General features: G+C 41.5%; 1 protein-coding gene across 6 annotated transcripts in view; it reads right to left on the bottom strand.

Moving 5' to 3' along the window:
* Positions 1-20,616, bottom strand: part of BTBD10 (BTB domain containing 10) — a 34,421-nt gene that overhangs the window by 13,471 nt on the left and 334 nt on the right. For 2 of the 6 annotated variants that reach the window (XM_039340359.1, XM_039340357.1), the window contains exons 2-3: positions 1,581-1,771; positions 354-639 (exon numbers count right to left, since the gene is read on the bottom strand). In XM_039340359.1, the coding sequence (XP_039196293.1) occupies positions 354-639; positions 1,581-1,734 (440 nt within the window). In that variant the 5' untranslated portion in view covers positions 1,735-1,771. Of the gene's footprint in view, positions 1-353; positions 640-1,580; positions 1,772-6,131; positions 6,439-19,868; positions 20,060-20,150; positions 20,275-20,410; positions 20,531-20,616 lie in introns of those variants that run through there. The other 4 variants (XM_039340358.1, XM_039340360.1, XM_039340356.1 and 1 more) reach the window with 4 other exon arrangements.

Consider the following 20,616-nt stretch of genomic DNA (forward strand, 5'->3'; position numbering starts at 1 on the left):
GTTTGACAGCAATAGCACTAGCAGTTAGACGTATATACTGCTTCACAGTGCTTTACAGCCCTCTCTAAGCGATTTACAAAGTCAGCCTATTGCCCCCCAAAATCTAGCTCCTCATTTTACCAACCACGGAAGGCTGGAAGCCTGAGTCAACCTTGAGACAGTGAGAATCGAAGAGCTGGCAATCAGCAGAATTAGCCTGCAATACTGCATTCTAGCCCCTGCGCCACCATGGCTCTTTGACAGAAGCAGCAAATAGTGAAATCAAAAATATTTCACAATACTAAGACATCTGTTTTTAGCCATGATTTACAGGGATATCTGATGGTACATATGCAATAAAAACCAATACCAACCTGCCCAGCATTGTATTTGGCTGTGCAGTAAAAACTGAAGGATCTACAACAAATCGAGTATTGTCCACTATAAGTGTTACTCTCTCTGAAGTCCTTATGTTCCGTGCGCCCTCTTTTGCATTCTCATACACAAAAACCATTTCTCCAGAATTCTTGCAACTCCCTTCTGAACTTGACTGGCTGCTGTTTCTACTACTGTTTCCTAGACTGCTACAGGAGCCATTTGGAGAAGCTTTCTGAGGACGAGGGCTGCTTGGTCGAGATGAACTATGATCCTTCTCACGTTCTGCAATGGAAAAATAATACAACTATTTAACACTGAGTTGCAGTATCAGAAGACGTTATATCTCAAAAGCATATTTACAATGGCAACAGTTTTTCCACATTAGGCCAAACGTGTTTTTTAATGTTGGTTTGTTGCCAGTAGTAACTCAGGGTACTACCTCAGGATATGTCAGAGAAAAGAGGCAGTCTCCTGGCACTAGCATTAGGTGTGTTTACTGCCTGGAGTTACTTATAAAGTAATAAAGGTAGGACAAAAAAACTAATTAAAAAATAATCCAGCAATGGGATAAGACTTTAAATTATTCTAAAGTTTGATGCGCCATAGACCAGTTTTCCCTAATGGGGTTCTCTCCAGATAGTTTGGATTATGTCACACTCCATCGCAAAAGGCTTGCCAGTATTCAAAACACGTGGAAGAGGATAGATTGAAGAAAAATGCCATACAACCAGTTTCCATGCTTAGGCATCAATACAGCATACCAAAAAGAACATACATGTGTAACACTGTACTCAAACATTTCTGTATTCGAGGGTTAAGTAATTTCCTCAGTAATTTTTACTTTCACACAAATTATAAATATGAAATGGTGAGTTTTATATTTCTGCCATCCTGGAGGTGGTTACTGCATTATTAGATTTCTCCTCCGCTCTCTGGTATACCGTCCACTATCTTAGATATTTCTTTATTTTTAATGTATTTATTCTCTTACCATTTTAATCTTTTATATTGTTACACCACATGGTAAGTTACCCAGAGTCATGAGACATGGGCAGTGAATAAATTTAATAAATAAATATTCCCAATGAGAGTCTTAATAATGTTAATTTTGAAGATTTCACATTTTAGGTCTGTGACACAAAAACCCAAGTGAAAAGATGTTTATGTCTGACAAAGATATTTACTTTCTAAAAAAAACTAGAAAGTAAATAACTAAAACATACCTCCTTGGTGTTGCCTTGTTGGTGAAGTAACATTTCTGATGCACGGAGTGAGCTGGGACTCAAGACGTTCATGGGACGAGTCACGTGATCTATCACTTGACCTTCTTCGCTCTCTTGATCTTTCATGCCCACCACTAGCCCCATGAAGACTCATTGTGCTGCAATCACCCTTAACAAGACGAGATGAAGTACTAGAAGAAAAGTGAACAGGATGAGATAGTATTTAGAATCCTCAAGTAGTCAATATAAAATAGATCTTATATTGTGAATGTTTATTTTGTCAATTTCAGTAGTAATTTGTTTAGAAGAGGCATGTTGCTTGTGGGAAAGTCATATTTATATGGTAAGATTTTCACCTTTTCATGACACCCTGACAACATGTTCATATGGAGTTGGGAAATGCAACAAAATGAGCCAAACCAGAAATGCAATGGATGTCCGGATTGGATGCCTGAAGACTGTCAGGAACTCATGCTGCATCACATCTCAATGATTGCAACATGCTGGGTCATGAGATTGCCTTCTGATTAAGATTCTAAAGTGTGTACAGAAAGTGTTAGTCCATGTGCAAACAGGTGAAAACTGTTTCACAAAATAATAACTCAATTTTAACCAGCGTACTGGCTGCCAATAGGTTTCTGAGGATATTTCAGAAGCTGATTATTACCTATAAGATGATATGTTCCTGGTAGAATCTGTCCTAACATGTGAACTGTGATTGCATGTTGTATCTCTTCAACCCTTATGGAGCTAAGGGGAGAGGGATCAAAAAACTTGTCTTTCCTATGAAACGGCCTGACACTGTCCATATATGAATGGTTCCCTCTTTCTCCAGTCTTTCAAATATTAATTGTTGTCATATATTATTGTTATATATTACCAACCAGGCTTATTATCTTTTAACTATTTTGAGATTTTTTATATTTTACAGATGAATATGAAAGCTACACAAAGTTCTTTGGCTACAGTATTATATACTGTAAATCATGAAATATGCATACATTTATATTATGAAGCATGTCAAGTTTAATTCAAAGTTTGAGATTCATATTTTTTTAAATTCTTCCCTTTTCTATACAAATCTCAAACTGCTCTATTTGAAAAAAATCAAAACTAGATGAATATTTCAAGCTACATAGAACTAACATTTTTATTAGTTGCTTAATATCAAAGTAAAGTGCTAATCAACTAGAACAGGGGTGTCAAACTCGCAATGTCACATGCCGCAACGTATTGTGATTTTTTCCCCCATTGCTGGCAATGGGGTGGGCGTGGTTTCGCCATGACGCATCCAGCCCATGGGCCGGCAGTTTGACATCCTTGAACTAGAACATTAAAATCATATTTGGTCTGGTAACATTCTATCAAACCAACTAAACACAATACGAAGAGTACCTGCAATTGTTCCTCTTATACAGTACTAACAGAATAAAAAAAAACCACCATTCTTGTGACATCCTATGGCCTTCTACAACCAAAGACCCACAGATGTGCATAAAGCCCACAACTGGAAGGCATGAAGACTGGCAAAGCTACTGTAATCCACATACTATGTTTCAAAACTACTGAAATTGGTTACAGTAATATCAAAACAGTCAATACAATTCAGGACCAAAAAAAAAAAAAAAAGCCACTTCTGAGAAAGTGAATGTATTCAAAGAATAGATCCATTTAGAAAAAAATTTAGAATTGCCACATAAAGTGCAGTAGCAGCAGTTTTTATCCTACTGAGCACCTCAATTATACAGAATCCATTAGACCAGGGATGCCAAACTCACAACGTCACATGATGTGTCGCAACATATTGCAACTTTTTCCTCATTGCTGGCAATGGGGTGGGCATGGTTTTGGTGTGACGCATCCGGCCCGTGGGCTGGCAGTTTGACACCCCTGCATTAGACTTTGGGATCAACATCACTACAGTCTCAATTGTCTATAGCAGTGTTTCCCAAACTTGACAATTTTAAGGCATGTGGACTTTAACTCCCAGAATTCCACAGCCAGCGTTGCTGGCTGTGGAATTCTGGGAGTTGAAGTCCTCATGCCTTAAAATTGTCAAGTTTGGGAAACACTGGTCTATAGGTATACAGAACTTAGGATACTGTCCTAGAAAGGAGGAAATGGCAAACCCCATATTCCATCCAAAAGAAATAGAAAGTGGGAAAGCATACTGAAATAACTTGTATTTTATTATTTCTCATCCTTTTCCTTTTGAAGTCATTTTCCAAACCTATAAGCGGCTTAAGAAGAAGTGTTAGTTGATAAAAAATAATAATCTCAAACTCTAAAGCAGGGAATAAAAAGATAACTTTAAAACTCTGCAATTTAGTCATGTGAAATGGAATATTTTTACCAAGTAGACATTTTGCACCTATTTCTAGACATATATGAAATCCATTTGTATCTGTCCACTGATGTAAGAGCTGGTAAGCATTTCCCCCTTTTTATTTGCATCCCTCCATCCACCTAATTAGTTCTAGATACTCTAGCTCTAGCACAGGAAAATGTGATGGAGAAAGAAAAAAATAGGAAACTTCAATTACAGGAGCAAGAATCTGCTTACCACAGCATTAGATGAAACACACCTTTTTTGCTCATTCCAGAAAGGTTTGGCTCAATAGCAATCTTATAAAACCCGCATAATGAAACACAATCTTCTTCAGAAATTTCCGAACACAAGCCAAGTTCATGCATATTAATACTTGGATATATCTACATGCTACAGGAAGCATGCCTCATGACTCAGATAAAATGCTTCCTACCCAAGTGATAAAAACTCTAGTGAGATAGTAATCATGCTACAAAAACTTCCTCAAAAACAATAGTATAAACATTTGTACCCAATGTTCTGTTTTAATGAGAACTAAACTACACCTTCAAACTGAATCTATTTCATGTTTATATTAGAAATTAAATCATCCTGACCTTCTAAAAGTTATAGTGTGTGTGTATGTGTATGTCTGTGTGTGTATGAAAATGCACAGAAAAATTTTACAGAATAACACTAAAACAGTAGCTTTATAATATAAAGTTCAACCAGCTGCATTACTCAACTTTCCCTCCCCATTAGGTTTTGAATTTATCTTGCATAATTCCTTTCTTTTGTCAAATTCCTATTAGTCAACTGCTACTATTGTCTTTATTTTTTTCTTCACTTTTAAAAGATGTAGTGTCTGAAAGTGATTTGTGTTTATGGACACTTCATTCCAAGAAAAAAATACTGCCAAATAAAATTTTGCTTTACTTGAATATTTATATTCAAGTAAATGAGCTATGATTTCCCATTCTCCTCAAATATTTTAGTTCTTACATTTATAACCTTTGAGATATTTATAAAAACATGTTAAATTATATGCCTCGTTTTAGTTTTGTTTATTAAACAGACTATTATGTTAGATTAGATTTCAATTTCTCACTTTGTCCCCTTAGAACAGTGGTTCTCAACCTGTGGGTCGGGACCCCATTTGGGGTCGAATGACCATTTCACGGGGGTCGCCAAACCATGCTGTCTATCATTTTTTTCCCTTTTCCCTAGCTGTCCTACTCCCTCTTATTGGTGGCCACACCCACTTGGGGGTCACCACCACATGGGGAACTGTATTATGGGGTCACGGCATTAGAAAGGTTGAGAATCACTGCCTTAGAAAAACCCATGTTAATTATAAATCCAGGCAGAACACTTTATAAGCCTCTATATAATTATAATACTCTAATATACAGGGATTTGTAGCCCAGACTTCTAAGTTCAACCTACAGAAGTGATGTCCTTGCTCAACTTCTATATAATGTTGTTATAATACAATGTTGCTACTATATAGCAGGCTCTTCAGATTGTTTTTTTTTTGGGGGGGGGGGATAGCTGATCCAAGCTATTTCCATAAAGCAATCTGAAATGTGGCTTGCTGATAATAATTTACTGGTCAGCCAATCACATACAGCAGAAACGTCTTGATAAAATACATGCATACAACTTTAGAGATGCTCTTATGGAGTAGTTCTGTATTATGACACTGTAATTTATTCTTACTATTCCAATCAATAAATTAAGCATCACCAATAACAGCTGAAAAAATGCATAACACCGTTAACAGAAACTAAAAAGTAAACTCTAGAAAGATATGATTTATTTTCATATTGTTGAATAAGATAAGGATGATATGACATAACTTGCATTTTACACTCAGGAACCATCTTTTTACTTCCTTATTAAAGCAACCAGAGTGAACTTGAAACTTTAAATACTACCTTTATAAATTCTTGGCCTAGAAGACCACAAATAGAGAAAAAAAATAATCTAACAAAAACTAAAGAATCATCAAAACTTTAAATACATTATTTCATATATTTTCTATTTTTGCTCAATTCAGCTTCTGCTCAATAATATTTTTATTTATATTATAGCTGCTATTTTAAATCTGTGGTCACACAATCTCTCTTTATCATATAAATATTTTAAGAGATCAATTACACAAAGAACTATTCCCTCTCCTTTATATATTTCCTTCTCAGTTAAGTTCTGAAAACTATATTGGATTGTTAACAGATACGCACCTGCTTTTTGGGTAGAAAAGGGTAGGAACACAAAAACATGGAGAAAATGTTGAAAACAAAGTACAAAAGAAATCTGCTGCTCCTCTCCAGCCTGCAGGTTTAGAAGCCAGTTCAGCATTCTCTGGCATTACTTGCTAAGTTCAGCATATTTGTTATTTCCATTCTCCTCTCAATGCATTATTAGCCTCATTTTCTAGCATCCTCCTTTCTTCTCCATTTCAAGGGTAACACTCTTGTTACAGCTTTTCAGCCCATTAAGTGCTCAGAGAGGTAAGCCCCCAAGATATTATTTCAATTCATTTTCTGTCAGCCACTGACTCAGCCGTGCACAGTGCAGCACTGACGTCTAACCTCAGAGCCTCCAATAAGCTGAATTGATGCTTACCATTTCCTTTTTTGTAAGCTGCCATTGGCTGGCATATTTGATGGATAGTGTGCAGAACGCATAAGGAAAGAGCTGCCTGGTATACTGCCAAGTGCCATCTGTGAAGCTATTTCTAGCCCTACCCGCTTGTCAGATTTTAATAAACTAATAAAGCATCTGAAATGTTTCTTCTGTCACCTATCTTTCATGCCTTATTCTTTAGGCTTTCACTGCAGCAGAAACAGCAGAATTCATTCAGCATATAATAATCTGTTTGGACAGGAATTCACAGCAAAAGATTCTTAATAAAAGTCCTGTGCTATTTGTTTAAAACACAGGAAAGACAAATGCCGTGAGAAATTTATGTCAAGAAATTGCATGTACAAAATAAGCAAGAGATACCGTACTCTTTATTCTAAGCATAATATTTTGTCCCCCAATGTAACATATCAGTTACACTAGTACAGAGAAAAATCTAAGGTTTTAATTTCAAAGAGAAAGTCAGAAGAACAAATATAAAAAGTTTCTGATCTATCCCAGCAAACAAAATTCAGTTTGTGAAAGTCTATGACTTTCAGAATATTGCAATATATTTGCACAATGATAGCTATATATATATATACATACATACATACATACATACATACATACATGTTTGTATCCATAACTTTTACAAAGCTCTGAATTTGGAAGAGATGCTGTGCAATATATAGGGAATACAGCACCCATCTATGACTTATTGAAACAACCATGACTATTTCCCAATTAAACTGTCAAAGCCTTCACAGAGCAACCCCACAACTACTGTCTTACATCTATACCATACTAGTCTATTTTTACACCTACGATCTGTCTGCCTTATTCAGGTCTTAGGATGCAAAGGGGCGTTGGTCTTACCTGAACGCCTTTTCTCAGTACGGAGATGGATAATCCATGGATGGGTTTTCTCTGTCTGCCTGCTCTTGAGACCAAGTAGCCAAAGCTTGACACGCCCCCACTTCCTGTGGAGTCCATTCTTAACTTGGTCTCTGCTCGGAGAAGACTCATTTTGGCGTGGCTCTCAGCTTATCAGGTTAGACAAGAAATCCATTGATTGATTATCCCTTGATAATTGGCTTCCCCTTCCCAAAAAAAAAAAAATATTTTCCACCTATAGGAATTTAACCACAAAATTTTCTGGGGATCAGTCCTGATCTCAAACCTAAAATTAAAAAGGGGATTGGTGGGGAGGGAAATTTCCCCACAGATATCAGCCAGCCCCAGGGCTCTGGGGGGTGAAAAGGGGGGGAAGAAGGCATCAGCAGAGACTACTTGCTGAACCTTTTCCCCAACCACTAAGTTTTCCTTGGGATCATCCCTGATCCTATATTAAAATTGAAAAAGGGGGTGTGGGGGGGGAAAACTCCCCACGGATCCCAGTCAGCCCCAGGGCTCTGGAGGTGGAAAAGGGGGGGGAACAAAGGCATCAGCAGAGACCACTTGCTGAGCTTTTCTCCCCAACCTTCCAAGGGATTTTTTCCTCAAATTGGGGGAAAAAATAACAATCTCCAGGTCCGGATTCAAACTTGAATTCGGATCATCGGAGATTCCCTAGCAGCCCAGGGCAACCGCGGGCGCCATTTTAGTTGCCGTTTTCAGACAACAAAGGCAATCCCTGGCTGGGATTACCTTAAAACGTCACAGCGCGCCAAATTTAAATCCCCGGGCACAAGCAGCTTCTGGGAGGCTGCGGAGCTTATCTTCAGAGGGAAACGAAGCACAGGAAGGGAGTAAGCCAACCAAGAAACGGAGGCTAGAGAACCCTCCTGGGATCTGCAAAGCCCTTTTTCAGGGAGAAACGAGCTGTGGCTGCCATCTCTTGCCAGAGAAAGGCAAACCAAGCTTAAGGAAGCTCTACATCATATCTGGAATCACTGATAGAGGCGGAATAGGAGCACACAACCAGCGCTCCACCCCCGATACACACATATAATAATAGGACAAAATATAATAATAATAAAAATAGATACATAAATTTTAAAAATAATAATAATAATAATTAAAAAAAATTTTTTTTTAAAGCTAAAAATTAAGCGACTGCAGGGCCAACAGGCCTAAAGACAGAACACACAATATTATCATCATCACCATTATTGTTGTTGTTGTTATTATTATTATTATTTTACTATTATTGTTGTTCCTATTATTAGTATAATAGTAATAGTATTAATAAGAATAAATTCCGCTCTAGGTGACCGCCATTTGATACCTGCTGTGTATTAAGTCAGGCCTACAGACCCTTTTGAGGTCGCCACTGATATTTTTTGCCTCCCTTTTCCTTTTTCTACTGGTGCACGTTGCCTGGTCACCTAAGGCCTCCGGGCGGAACCCAAGGAGTGGTTCCAAACGTGCCTTCGGTACCTCCCTCAGCTACCGTGACCTTAGCCCAGAGAGAATATTTTTGTTGTGGTCGGGTGATCAGGGGAACAGTCCTGGTACTTGTTCCAATTTCGCTCCCGCCAATACTTGCCTGCCTGAGCGTCTTCTCAGTTTTTCTGGGACTGCTCAAGCGGAATGGAGGGACCCTCGTTGCCTCAATCCATGAGCACGACCCCTCCACCTCCCAATTACGGCTGCAACACACCTTCTGACCAGAAGGCGGCAGGCAAGTGCAAAGCGAAGACAAAACACTCGCTCAAGAGGCCCTCCAAGTTGGCGGAAAAGCAAGCCAGCCGTAGGCACCAGGCCCTGGAGAAGGAGTTCTCCAGAGCGCAGAGGCAGGCCCAATTGGAATTGGTTCAAATGGCGGCCACCGAGATGGAATTACCATTGGGTCCATCCACATCAACCCAGAGCGCGTGGTCCATTCCAGGAACACCGCAACCACTGGACCCGCCATCTACATCAGCCCAACAAACAACCACGGCGGCAGGCACAACCACTGAGTCCAACTCTCCACCTGCGGTCACCACACCCAAAGGTAATGACATAGGGGACATCTGGGCAGATGGACGGCTAGAGGCCCTATTAACCAAAGTGGTGGACCGAGCCCTAGCACAGCGCTCCGCCCACCACGACCAGGGGCCCTCCATCTCAGCCATGCCACACTCGGAACTCCCCTCAGAGTCCTCAGGCATTCAGGAACCCGTCTCCCCGGCCCAGTCCTCCATGAGTGGTTATTCTTCACCACAAGAGGAGGATCAACCTGGGATCTCTATGTCAGAGGATGAGGAACTTCCCCCTGAGCCCCCCTCAGGGGGATTATTTAATCCCAACCGCTTCCTCACGATACTACGCAAGGCCACAGCCATTGCGGACATGGGGACGGATCAGTTTTCTCAGCCGCAAGCGACACCGGCCACCACATCCAGACCCGTATTCGTAGAAAAGGTGACAACGCAACACCATATACCTTGCCCCGCCATTTTCCTGAAAGGGATCAAGAAGCCATGGGACTCTCCCGCTTCCTTCCCATCAGTGAGTGGTACGGACAAAAAATTATACAGCACTGCCACAGACCTCAATGAGGCCTTAGAAATTCCTAAAGTAGATGAAGCCTGGACCCCCTTGGTCTCCCAGACAGCCATGGCTGGGGACCTAGTGGAGGCCCTTAAGGCAGATGACAAAAAGTGGGAACAAGCCTTTCGCAAAACCCACCAGACAGCGGCATGGGCCATCAAAGCAGCCACCTCGGCCTCCTTTTTTGTCCGGGCCACCCTCATCTGGTTGCAACAACTACAAACCATAGTTCCTATGGAGGACATACGAACACACCAGGACCTGGCTAAGATGGTAGCAGCCACGGAATACGCTGCAGACGCAACGTTCCAATCGGCCATTTTTTCATCCAGATCCATAGCATCCAACATAATTGCCAGGAGAATGCTATGGCTAAAACACTGGCAAGCTGACACCAAGGCTAAGTGGCGGCTAGCGACCGCCCCTTACTCAAGCAACGGTCTGTTTGGGGAGGCCTTGGACCCCTATCTTGTAGAGAACAAAGACAAGCGGAAGGTCATGGCACACTTGAACAAAAGGTCAGACAAACGTACCACACCTTACTTTCGTAGGCAGTCCTTTCGTCAACCGACAACCACGCCTATCAGTCAGGCACCCAAGCCATTCACTCCCAGGCAGAACAAACCGTACGGCCGCCCCTACGACAGACCGGGGTTCCAGCCCAGACAACAAAACCAGTCGAGACGACCCTTTCGTGGAACGGGTCGTCCGTACCGGAAGACAAAATGACTCCTACATAGACCTACCCATTGGAGGAAGACTAGCTCACTTCTTCCACCAGTGGGAGCAGACCTCCACGGACAACTGGGTACTACAAACCATCCAGTCCGGGCTGTCCCTGGAGTTCCTGGTCACACCCCCAGACCGACTCATCAACTGCTCGGTCTCCAGGAACCCCACCAAACGCAAACTCATGCAGGAGGCCATCCAACACCTGTTGGACATTCAAGCAATAGAACCGGTCCCAGCGGAATACAGAGGCAGAGGATTTTACTCCATCCTCTTTGTGGTTCCAAAGACTTCAGGAGGATGGAGGGCAATCCTGGACCTAAAAAACCTCAACCGCTACATCACATACAAAAAATTCAAGATGCAATCCCTTCAGTCCATCCTGGGAAGCATCAGAGAAGGAGACTTCCTGGCATCGATAGACCTCACGGAAGCCTACCTTCACATCCCCATCCACCCAAACCACCGCCGGTTCCTACGTTTCTGTTACGGGGGAAAACACTTCCAATACAGAGCTCTCCCCTTCGGTCTATCTTCGGCACCCAGGGTATTTACCAAGATACTAGCAGCGGTAGCCGCCAAACTGAGAAAAATCCCAATACGCGTCCAATGTTACCTAGACGACATACTAATCCAAGCAACATCCCTACAGACAGCTCAGGCGGACGTAAGGACCGTCATTCGCGTCCTCCAATTACACGGATTCTCAGTAAACTTTCAGAAGAGCCAGACAGTTCCCTCGTCCAGGCTGCTGCATCTGGGGGCCATGATAGACACAACCAACTGTATGGTCTATCTCTCCCAAGACCGGGTGGCCGGCATCAGGGAACTGGCTCGCTGGGTTCACAGGCAACGTTCAGTTCCGATGCTAACACTTTCCCAATTATTGGGCAAGATGGTATCGGCCATAGCCATTGTACCCTGGGCCAGGCTCCACCTACGGGAACTACAGTGGTTTCTGCTCCCGTACCAACGGCAGAACACCAGCGCATCCAACCACCTAGTCAGGGTCACGGCACAAATCCGCAGGGCGCTACGCTGGTGGTGCTCTCGGGCCGTGACCAAGGGGTCACCCTTCAAGGAACCAGTCAGAGTTACCATCACTACAGACGCCAGTCTGTATGGTTGGGGAGCCCATCTGGACTCCCAGTTTGTACAGGGACGTTGGTCCGCCACGGATCTGAGAAACAACATCAACTGGCTAGAACTCAGGGCTATCCACCTAGCCTTGCAACAATTCAAAGACAGAATCAGAGGCCACCACGTTCTAGTCCTAACAGACAACGTAGCAGCCAAGGCGCACATCAATCGGCAGGGGGGGACCAGATCAAAAACCCTGATGACAGAGTCACGACTCCTATTCAGCTGGGTAGAGCCCAATCTGAAGTCACTAAAAGCGGAACACATATCGGGGGTCAACAACCAGCAAGCGGACTTCCTAAGCCGCACCACAGTGGACCCTTCGGAGTGGGGGCTACACCCGAACTTGTTCCTAGACATCTCCCGCAAGTTCGGGTACCCGATCCTCGATCTGTTCGCATCATCAGACAATGCCCAGCTCCCCAGATTTTACTCTCGTTACTTCAACCCGCGAGCAGAGGGGACGGACGCTCTGAGAACTCAGTGGCCTCAGGGTCTGCTTTATGCCTTTCCCCCACTACCACTCATACCGGCGGTCATCCGAAAGCTGATTCAGGAGCGGGCAGAAGTGATCCTAGTAGCACCATATTGGCCACAGAGACCGTGGTTCGCCGACCTGATGAACCTGTCTCAGTCGCCCCCATGGAACATTCCCCCTCATCAAGTGTCCCTACACCAGGGAACCATCAGTCACCCGGAACCCCAATGGTTACAACTGATCGCCTGGCACTTGAGCGCCAGATAATGGCACAGGAACTATTCTCTCCTGGGGCCATTACCATAATTCAAGCTTCACGCCGTCCGGCAACAAACCGCATTTATGACTCCACTTGGAAAAAATGTTGCCTTTGGTGCAGGGAATGGCAGTTTGACTTACACAAACTCTACATCCCTCAGATAGTAGATTACCTCTTGGAGGGACTAGACAGAGGCCTCGCCCCCGCGACCATCCGCAGGCAAGTGGCGGCCTTGTCCACCCTCCTCACCTGCACGGATTCGGTTCCCTTAGCTCACCACCCCAGGATCCGCGCCTTTATCAAGGGCGCCTATAACACCAGACCTCCAGTAATTCACAGGTACCCGTCCTGGGAACTACCGCGAGTCCTTCACGCACTCACTCGGTCACCATTTGAACCATTGGCGACCGTTTCCTTGCGACACCTGTCGCTAAAGGTGGCGTTCCTGATTGCCATCACATCGGCCAGACGAATTTCGGAACTGGCCGCACTGTCAGTCAGAAACGACCTATGCATTTTCCACAAGGACAGGGTGGTCCTTAGGTTAGATCCTGCCTTCATACCGAAGGTGAATTCACTCTTTCACAGGACACAGGAAGTAATTCTCCCAAACTTCTGTCCAAATCCAACACATGACCGGGAGCGGCAGTGGCATACATTGGACGTCCGCAGAGCCTTGCGGCGTTATATAAAGCGTACAGAACCCTTCCGCAAATCGGAGGCCCTATTTGTGTCCTTCCAAGCGGGCACCTTGGGGCGGAAAGTTTCCGCGGGCACCATTGGAAGGTGGATCCGAAGCTGTATCGCAGAAGCTTACAATGTATCATCCCTGCCGCCCCCAAGTCATCTCACAGCCCATTCCACCCGAAGCGCTGCAACTTCGGCGGCATGGGCTACCCAGGCGTCAATCGAGGAAGTTTGCAGGGCCGCGACATGGTCCTCGCCTTCCCCGTTTATACGACACTACAAGATAGACCGCTTTGCATCGGCGGATGCCTCCTTTGGTAGGAGGGTCCTCCAGCAAGTTGTCTCAGAGATCAATCTACCGGCCTTATCTGTTTCCCACCCCTTGGGACAGTGAGGCTTTGGTACGTCCCATCCATGGATTATCCATCTCCTGTACTGGAGAAGGGGCGTTGGTCTTACCTGAACACCTTTTCTCAGTACGGAGATGGATAATCCACACCCACCCCAAGGCCAGCAGGCCGCTAGTAGGGAGCTGAGAGCCAATACCTCGTCAATCATCAGCCAATTCGTCCTCGTTAAGAATGGACTCCACAGGAAGTGGGGGCGTGTCAAGCTTTGGCTACTTGGTCTCAAGAGCAGGCAGACAGAGAAAAGTCTCAAGAGCAGGCAGACAGAGAAAACCCATCCATGGATTATCCATCTCCTGTACTGGAGAATAAAACAGTTCTTTCAAGGAATGCTAAAAAAATGAAGGGACATAGCTCAATATGCAAAAGGCATAAGGCAAATATGGCTGGCAAATTAAAAGGCCACATCTGCTCACATGACAGGGATGGACAGGTTCTACCACCATAGGTTAGGGGCTGCAAATCATCTTTCTCACCTGTCAGCAGGCCACAGGAGACAATCTACTTAATGTCATTTGAAGGCACAGAGCTAGAAGATGTTAAAACAATTTCAGTTAAAGGCTAAGGGAGGAATGGATTCCAAAGCCTCTCACATGAAACTCTACCCATTATCATTTGCATGTTCAAAGAAAAGCATTATCACATTCACTTACTTCTATTATATGTAACTAGATATCCAGAATCCAAATTCAGATTGAAGATTTTTAAAAAATCTAGAAACAGCTACAAATACACAAGGAAACAATAGCAAATGACCTCTCAATCAGGATGAAATTCCGCAGAAAGTTGAAAAATGTGAATCATAAACTAAATGAAAACATTCTGTGTATTTAGCATTCACAAATGCTGAAAATATTTTGAATATATATATAGTTTTATTGAATTGCACCTTCTAGAATACCACCTGCCATACAGGCAGTCCTCATTTAGCAGCCACAATTAAGAGCCAGCAATTTGGTTGTTAAATGAAGTGACTGCAAAGTGAAGCATCATGCTTTTATTATTCTATTTTAGCTTTCCTTTTGCTTTGCAGACCAACAAAGCTCATAAACACAAATAGTGGTTGCAAATTTGTTTTTTCATCACCAACATAACTGCAAAAGGTCTCTAAACAAAGGCAGTCAGATCAGACTTTCTTCAATATAAGCTTGTTCAACCACCACCTTTTCAAGATAAATAGTATCATGTCCGCTCCCAAAGAAAAGAGGACATGAGGTCTACCCCTATTTCTCTTCTGTGCACCTCATTTTGCATAAATGTTACTAGAATCTCTGGAGTGGGACATAAACAGAATTGTGCATGGGAAGAAGAATGGAAACCATTGTTACATGAGCAACTTACAGACATAACACTGCAGCTAGTACTGCAGCCATGAAACCATGTTGTTTCTAGAAAAATAGAAATACATCATGTTGAGATTAAATCTAAGCTTGTTTATACCCATCACAACTCCACAAACTGGGTTAGACTTGCTGGAAATGTTTCCAGCTAGGCTCGGAGCACCAATGAAAAGTTGACTACCATTAGTGGACTCAAGATACCTTGGACCAAAGAAATATTTGACTTCTCTCAATAGCTTCATATATATGTGTTGGAGCTACAGCCACCCTGACAGTTTCTTACCCACTAGTACCAGCTGAAACCACCCAAAAACAGAAGAACTTTTGCAGAAAGGTACCTTCCACCCTTTACCTCAAAGGCAGTCCAGTAGGATAACATGATAGTAAGAAAAACTCCTGGGAGAATCTGGATTGAAAAGAATTTCATAAAGGTCCTTTATACCTGAATCCTCAATGCCTCCCTTTCTGAACAAGAAATACCCACACCAAAAAAGAGAAGTTGGAAATAGGGCAACAATTCTCCAACAAAGCTAGATCAGATTTTCTCTAACATAGGAGTTTCTTTAAATCACCACCTTTTTCAAGACAGGCAGGATCATGTTTTCTCAAAAAGAAGCATTAGCCATCTCTTGGATCCAGCCACTGGCATATCTATTCAAGGCTAGAAGGAACCAGGAAGGGCATTGTGCCTGATCATATGTACCCCTTTCACACTAGAGCAAGGGTAGGCAACCTTGGCTCTTTTATGACTCGGGGACTTCAACTCCCATAATTCCTGAGCCAGCATAACTGGCTCAGGAATTCTGGGAGTTGAAGTCCCCGAATCATAAAAGAGCCAAGGTTGCTTACCCCTGCACTAGAGAGAGCCCTCAAGTTTCCCAAAGTTCAAACTAATCTCAGATAACGTTATAAAATATTATCTCACATATTGTCACATCAAAATCTGTTAAAGAAGCTTCAAGCTTAAAATTAATATAAGCAATTTTATCCTTGAATTATTTGGCAAAAGTGTCACAATTGCCAGTTGAAGCATCAGTTCCACTATTCCTCTAAAGGGAGTAAGCTAATCTAAACAAAACCACTAAAAATTGCAGACACAATAAGGACAGAGAAGTCAGCATGTTTCACCACCCTTAACCAACAATGTATAACATATTACTGTAGAACATGAGCACATACCTGTGGTAAGTCTTATTCATTTCTTGCTAAAAGGCTGGAACTCATGTAAGTTAAAGGAAAAGAGAAGCAACATGAAGCATCAAACATATCCTTCTCTTAATAATGTAACTTTCTATGTGCGGGAAGATAATGTCCCTAATTGGGTAAAGCTGGACTATGTGTATAAACAAGATAGATTATGGGTATTTATTAAATAAATACAAATTGGCATCCTATTAGAGATGGGGTATTGTTGCCTGAATAATTATCACAACCATTTAACTGGTGATCCATTCAATAAAAACTGATAGTGTCTTTGTGTACAGTGGAAGCTGCCTTTGTGGAAATTTTGCAATGATACAACTGCTATAATTATTTGATTAATTAGATTATCAAAATTTTGGGCATGTTGTTTTAGCCAAAACTTATAACAATATTCTATCTTCCAGTTCCACAAATCTATGCACATACAGGTGGTTTTCAAATGAACCATCACATGGAAAAAGACCAGAGACAACCTTTCAGAAACGCAAGTCTATACTAATATACCACTTGAGTTTCTAATATGTTGATCTATAATTGTTTTTACGCATTTTTGAATATCCAGATATATACCAGTAATTAAAATGAAATTCCATTCAATATTGTTAAAAACCTTATTTTAAAAATAATTTAATGATTTATACAAAACATGTTTTTAGTAAATATAATCCAAAATTAATAACATAATCTGATCATTACAAGCAGAGGCTATAAATGGAATACATTGGTTTAAAATTTATTTCTATCTGAATTCACCCAACCCTAAACAAGGCTTTATTTGCATTAACTATAGTTCCATATCAAATGCACTAAGTCATGGTGCAAAAACCATGTTTTTAAAATAAGCTATAATTAGTTCAAAATCAAAGAGCCCATTCTATTTTATTACAGAGAATCTAGCTAGGATTTTGAAAAATCTAAGCAGATACATAAAATTATACTCATTCATCACAACTATTTGACAGAAACCATGTCTGCATGAGAAACATGCCTTGTTCCATTAACAGCCAAATGGCCATATTATTGGTCTTTTCCATTGAAAACAATATCCTTGAAAACATTTCTCAGTGGAGGGTTTTATAGACTCCAAACATGGCAGCTATGTACAAGTATTCTTGTAAAGACTGCCTTTGACACCTGGCACTTCTGACACCATTCTATTTTTTAAAAAAATAAATAAATAAATTAGGAAGGTTGCCATGCTGTTAAGCGAAGCAGCAGATTTTAACATTACCTTTATTTCGTAGAATGCGCTCCTAGATATTTCATAGGCTCAAAAGGCAGTCTTAGAAAATATTAATAGTGAGTTGGTGCTATATAGTGCTTTGTTTCTAAATTTGTCCAACTGCCCAGATGTGTCTCCTGCTTAGATGAAATGCCAGAGTAATCCAATCAAAACTCAGGCATATAGGCCTATTAACAAACAAGCCTAACATAACTTCAAATGTATATATTTTAGATCAGTGGTTCTCAACCTGTGGGTCGGGACCCCATTTGGGGTCGAATGACCATTTCATGGGGGTCGCCAAACCACGCTGTCCGCCATTTTTTCCCCTTTTCCCTAGCTGTCCTACTCCCTTATTGGTGGCCACGCCCACTTGGGGGTCACCACAATATGGGGAACTGTATTATGGGGTCACGGCATTAGAAAGGTTGAGAACCACTGTTTTAGATCAAATAAGGGCAATACCAATAGGTCTACTGATTAAGGGAAATGTATACAAACATAGGGCCAAATATCATGGCTCTGAGAAAGGAGACTGTTTTACTCTTCTCAAACTGCATTTTAATATGTTTTGCAGATGAATAAAAAGACTGTTTTAACTGATTAGATACATATTCTATAAAATACTATTACAATTGATCAAGTGATCATTCAGAGGAGTAGTTCTGGCTATCTAAGAATTAGGAATGCACATTACCAAATAAAACAAAAAAATCAATAATACAAATTAAAGGCAAATAAGGATAAAGCCACATCAGAAATTAGGTGATCTTACCTTAGGCAGCAAATGTCTATTATAGTATTGTAACTAAGATGTTATCAGATATGAATTACTTTTTATTTATTAAATTTATATGATGCCCCTCTTGCTATTAAGCAACTCCGTGTGTGGTTTAAATTTGTACAAAATTACATTAAACATGACCCAAAATAAGATAGAGGTATGAAATAGAATAGGATATTATAGTAGTGCAATGGCCACAAATATCTAAATCATTGACAGACTTCAAAGGAAGTTTTTATTAGTAGCAAATGAACAAAATTATCAGGATTTTTTCTACATGATTACAATGAAATTGTACAACATTTTATAAGTAAATTATAATTCAGAAGACAAAGAATTGCATATTAAAACATGAGTACCCAAGTATTTTAAAAAACAATTTTGTGTATTAGCTCATGAACAGTAATCCTATATATTTTACACTGTACAATTTTAATGATTAATCTGAATCTCTGGAATAGTAAAATAAAAATACTGATTTTTTTTAAAGAATTACTAATTCAAGAAAACCCAGTTTTCCTAAAGAGGAATAAAAAGCTTGTATGTTCATAAGTCAGTTGTACTATGAAAATAAATGACTAATAGGCAACTTTTGTTAGACAATACCAGCCAAAGGACTATTTTTTAATCTAAAAGAGTTATATTAGTTAAAAGCTTTATAAAGATGTAGATGGTGTCAAAAAAACAGATATCTGACTCTCCACTAGGAAGTATTGTCTAATGAAAGAGAGAACATCAGTTTATCTTAACTGGGACTTTGCGAGTATAATAAGAGTCACAAATTATGTAATCCATATTACTATAAAAAATCCAGTACTTTATAATGACATTGTTATTATTCCAGGTTGTCATGTATTTTGTGACCCTTGAGTAACAATTTTAATTCTCTATTAATTTAAATGTTAATATTTTAAATAATATATTTAAAGCATTGCTCAGCACTCTAGTGATTCTACATTAATAGAATTTGAATAGGAGAAGCTTCCAGTCACCGACTTTTAGTATTCCATAACCACTTTTCCAGGGCTACTGGCCTTAAGAATGAAACTGAGGCAATGTGAGAAATTTCCCTTTCATACTATTAATATACAACTTATGAAGGTAAAGATTAAGCATATTGAAAATCTTCTCTCTGGATACCAACTGTTGGTATTAACTCAAAGCAGCCATCCTAACTCCCAAAACAAAATGTTCCCCACATTCACCACCAAAGAGATGTTCACAAAGGCAAACTGTTTTTTTTGTTCGATTCACACTGCAACTATCTAAATACAATGCAGCATTTCCAAGTGTGGAAACAATATAGCATAGTAAGAGCTTTTGGCAAAACATGACATGCCGCCGTCTCCCAAATATGTTTTTTTTAAACAGGATCACCACTTCATTAGCTCTAAAAGCAAGAAAAAGCACAAACGATAGCCCTACACTACAGAATTGCGCAAAACAGAACGAGTGAGGCCATGACAAGGCAATTTTCGCAGAAACTGCCACGCACACAAGCCCACCAAAAGCCCAATGCCGATTACCACATGCGTGGAGGCGAACAGGAAATCTTCATCCTCGGCGTCAAATTACCTATTTTTCTTCCTCGGGAACAGCTTGTTTGCCGCAACGGAAACCACTCACCTCATCTCCCTCTGCCCATCGCCTCCTAGAAAAGCAGTGCCCAGCCTCCAACTGCCATTAGCAATGTCTCCCTCAAAACCATCCCACACACCGTCATCCTTCCCACGCTTGTCTATGTCGCACCCGGTACCTGCCAAGCCGTTCTAGTTAGCACACCAGGACGACACAATTAATTACCCACAAGGCCATCCAACCGGCATCCTCACAGCCCAGCTGGCAACCTACAAAAACTCTCCCAAGTATTACTCCTCCTCCTGAGATCTCCGGTCGAAGAAGCCCTACCTTCACCGTCTGTCCAACCTGTTGGTGTCGACTGCCCTTAAAACTACCAGAAGTCCCCAGATAGGCAGTTTCCAAAACTGGGACAATTGGGCTCTTCTGCTTCTCTAGCGAGCTTCCCATCTAACTGAAACACATACGCACGACACACACGTCCGGGATGTTAGCGAAAGAAAGAAACCCACTGCCAAATATCCTCCTTCGGTTCCCTACCCCACGTCATCAATAAAGCTGACTTAATTTAAAAAAAAAAAAAAACCGACCCCTGTATCACGAGTCCACCACCCAGACACCCCCGGCGTCCATCTTTCAGGGGTCTCGAGTCTCCCTTGCTACTCAAGTCTTCCCTTTTACGGGCAAAAGGACCGAAGGCGACGGCCACCGCCTCGGTCTCCACCCTCAAGGGAGGCTTCCCGAACCCAACATCCCGCCGATTCTTCTTATCAACAGGCAATTAGCGGTGTGCCAC

The sequence above is a fragment of the Crotalus tigris genome, unplaced genomic scaffold (assembly GCF_016545835.1).
Source record: "Crotalus tigris isolate CLP2741 ecotype Arizona unplaced genomic scaffold, ASM1654583v1 scf7180000017744.3724543626:3957646, whole genome shotgun sequence".
Classification (NCBI taxonomy): domain Eukaryota; kingdom Metazoa; phylum Chordata; class Lepidosauria; order Squamata; family Viperidae; genus Crotalus; species Crotalus tigris.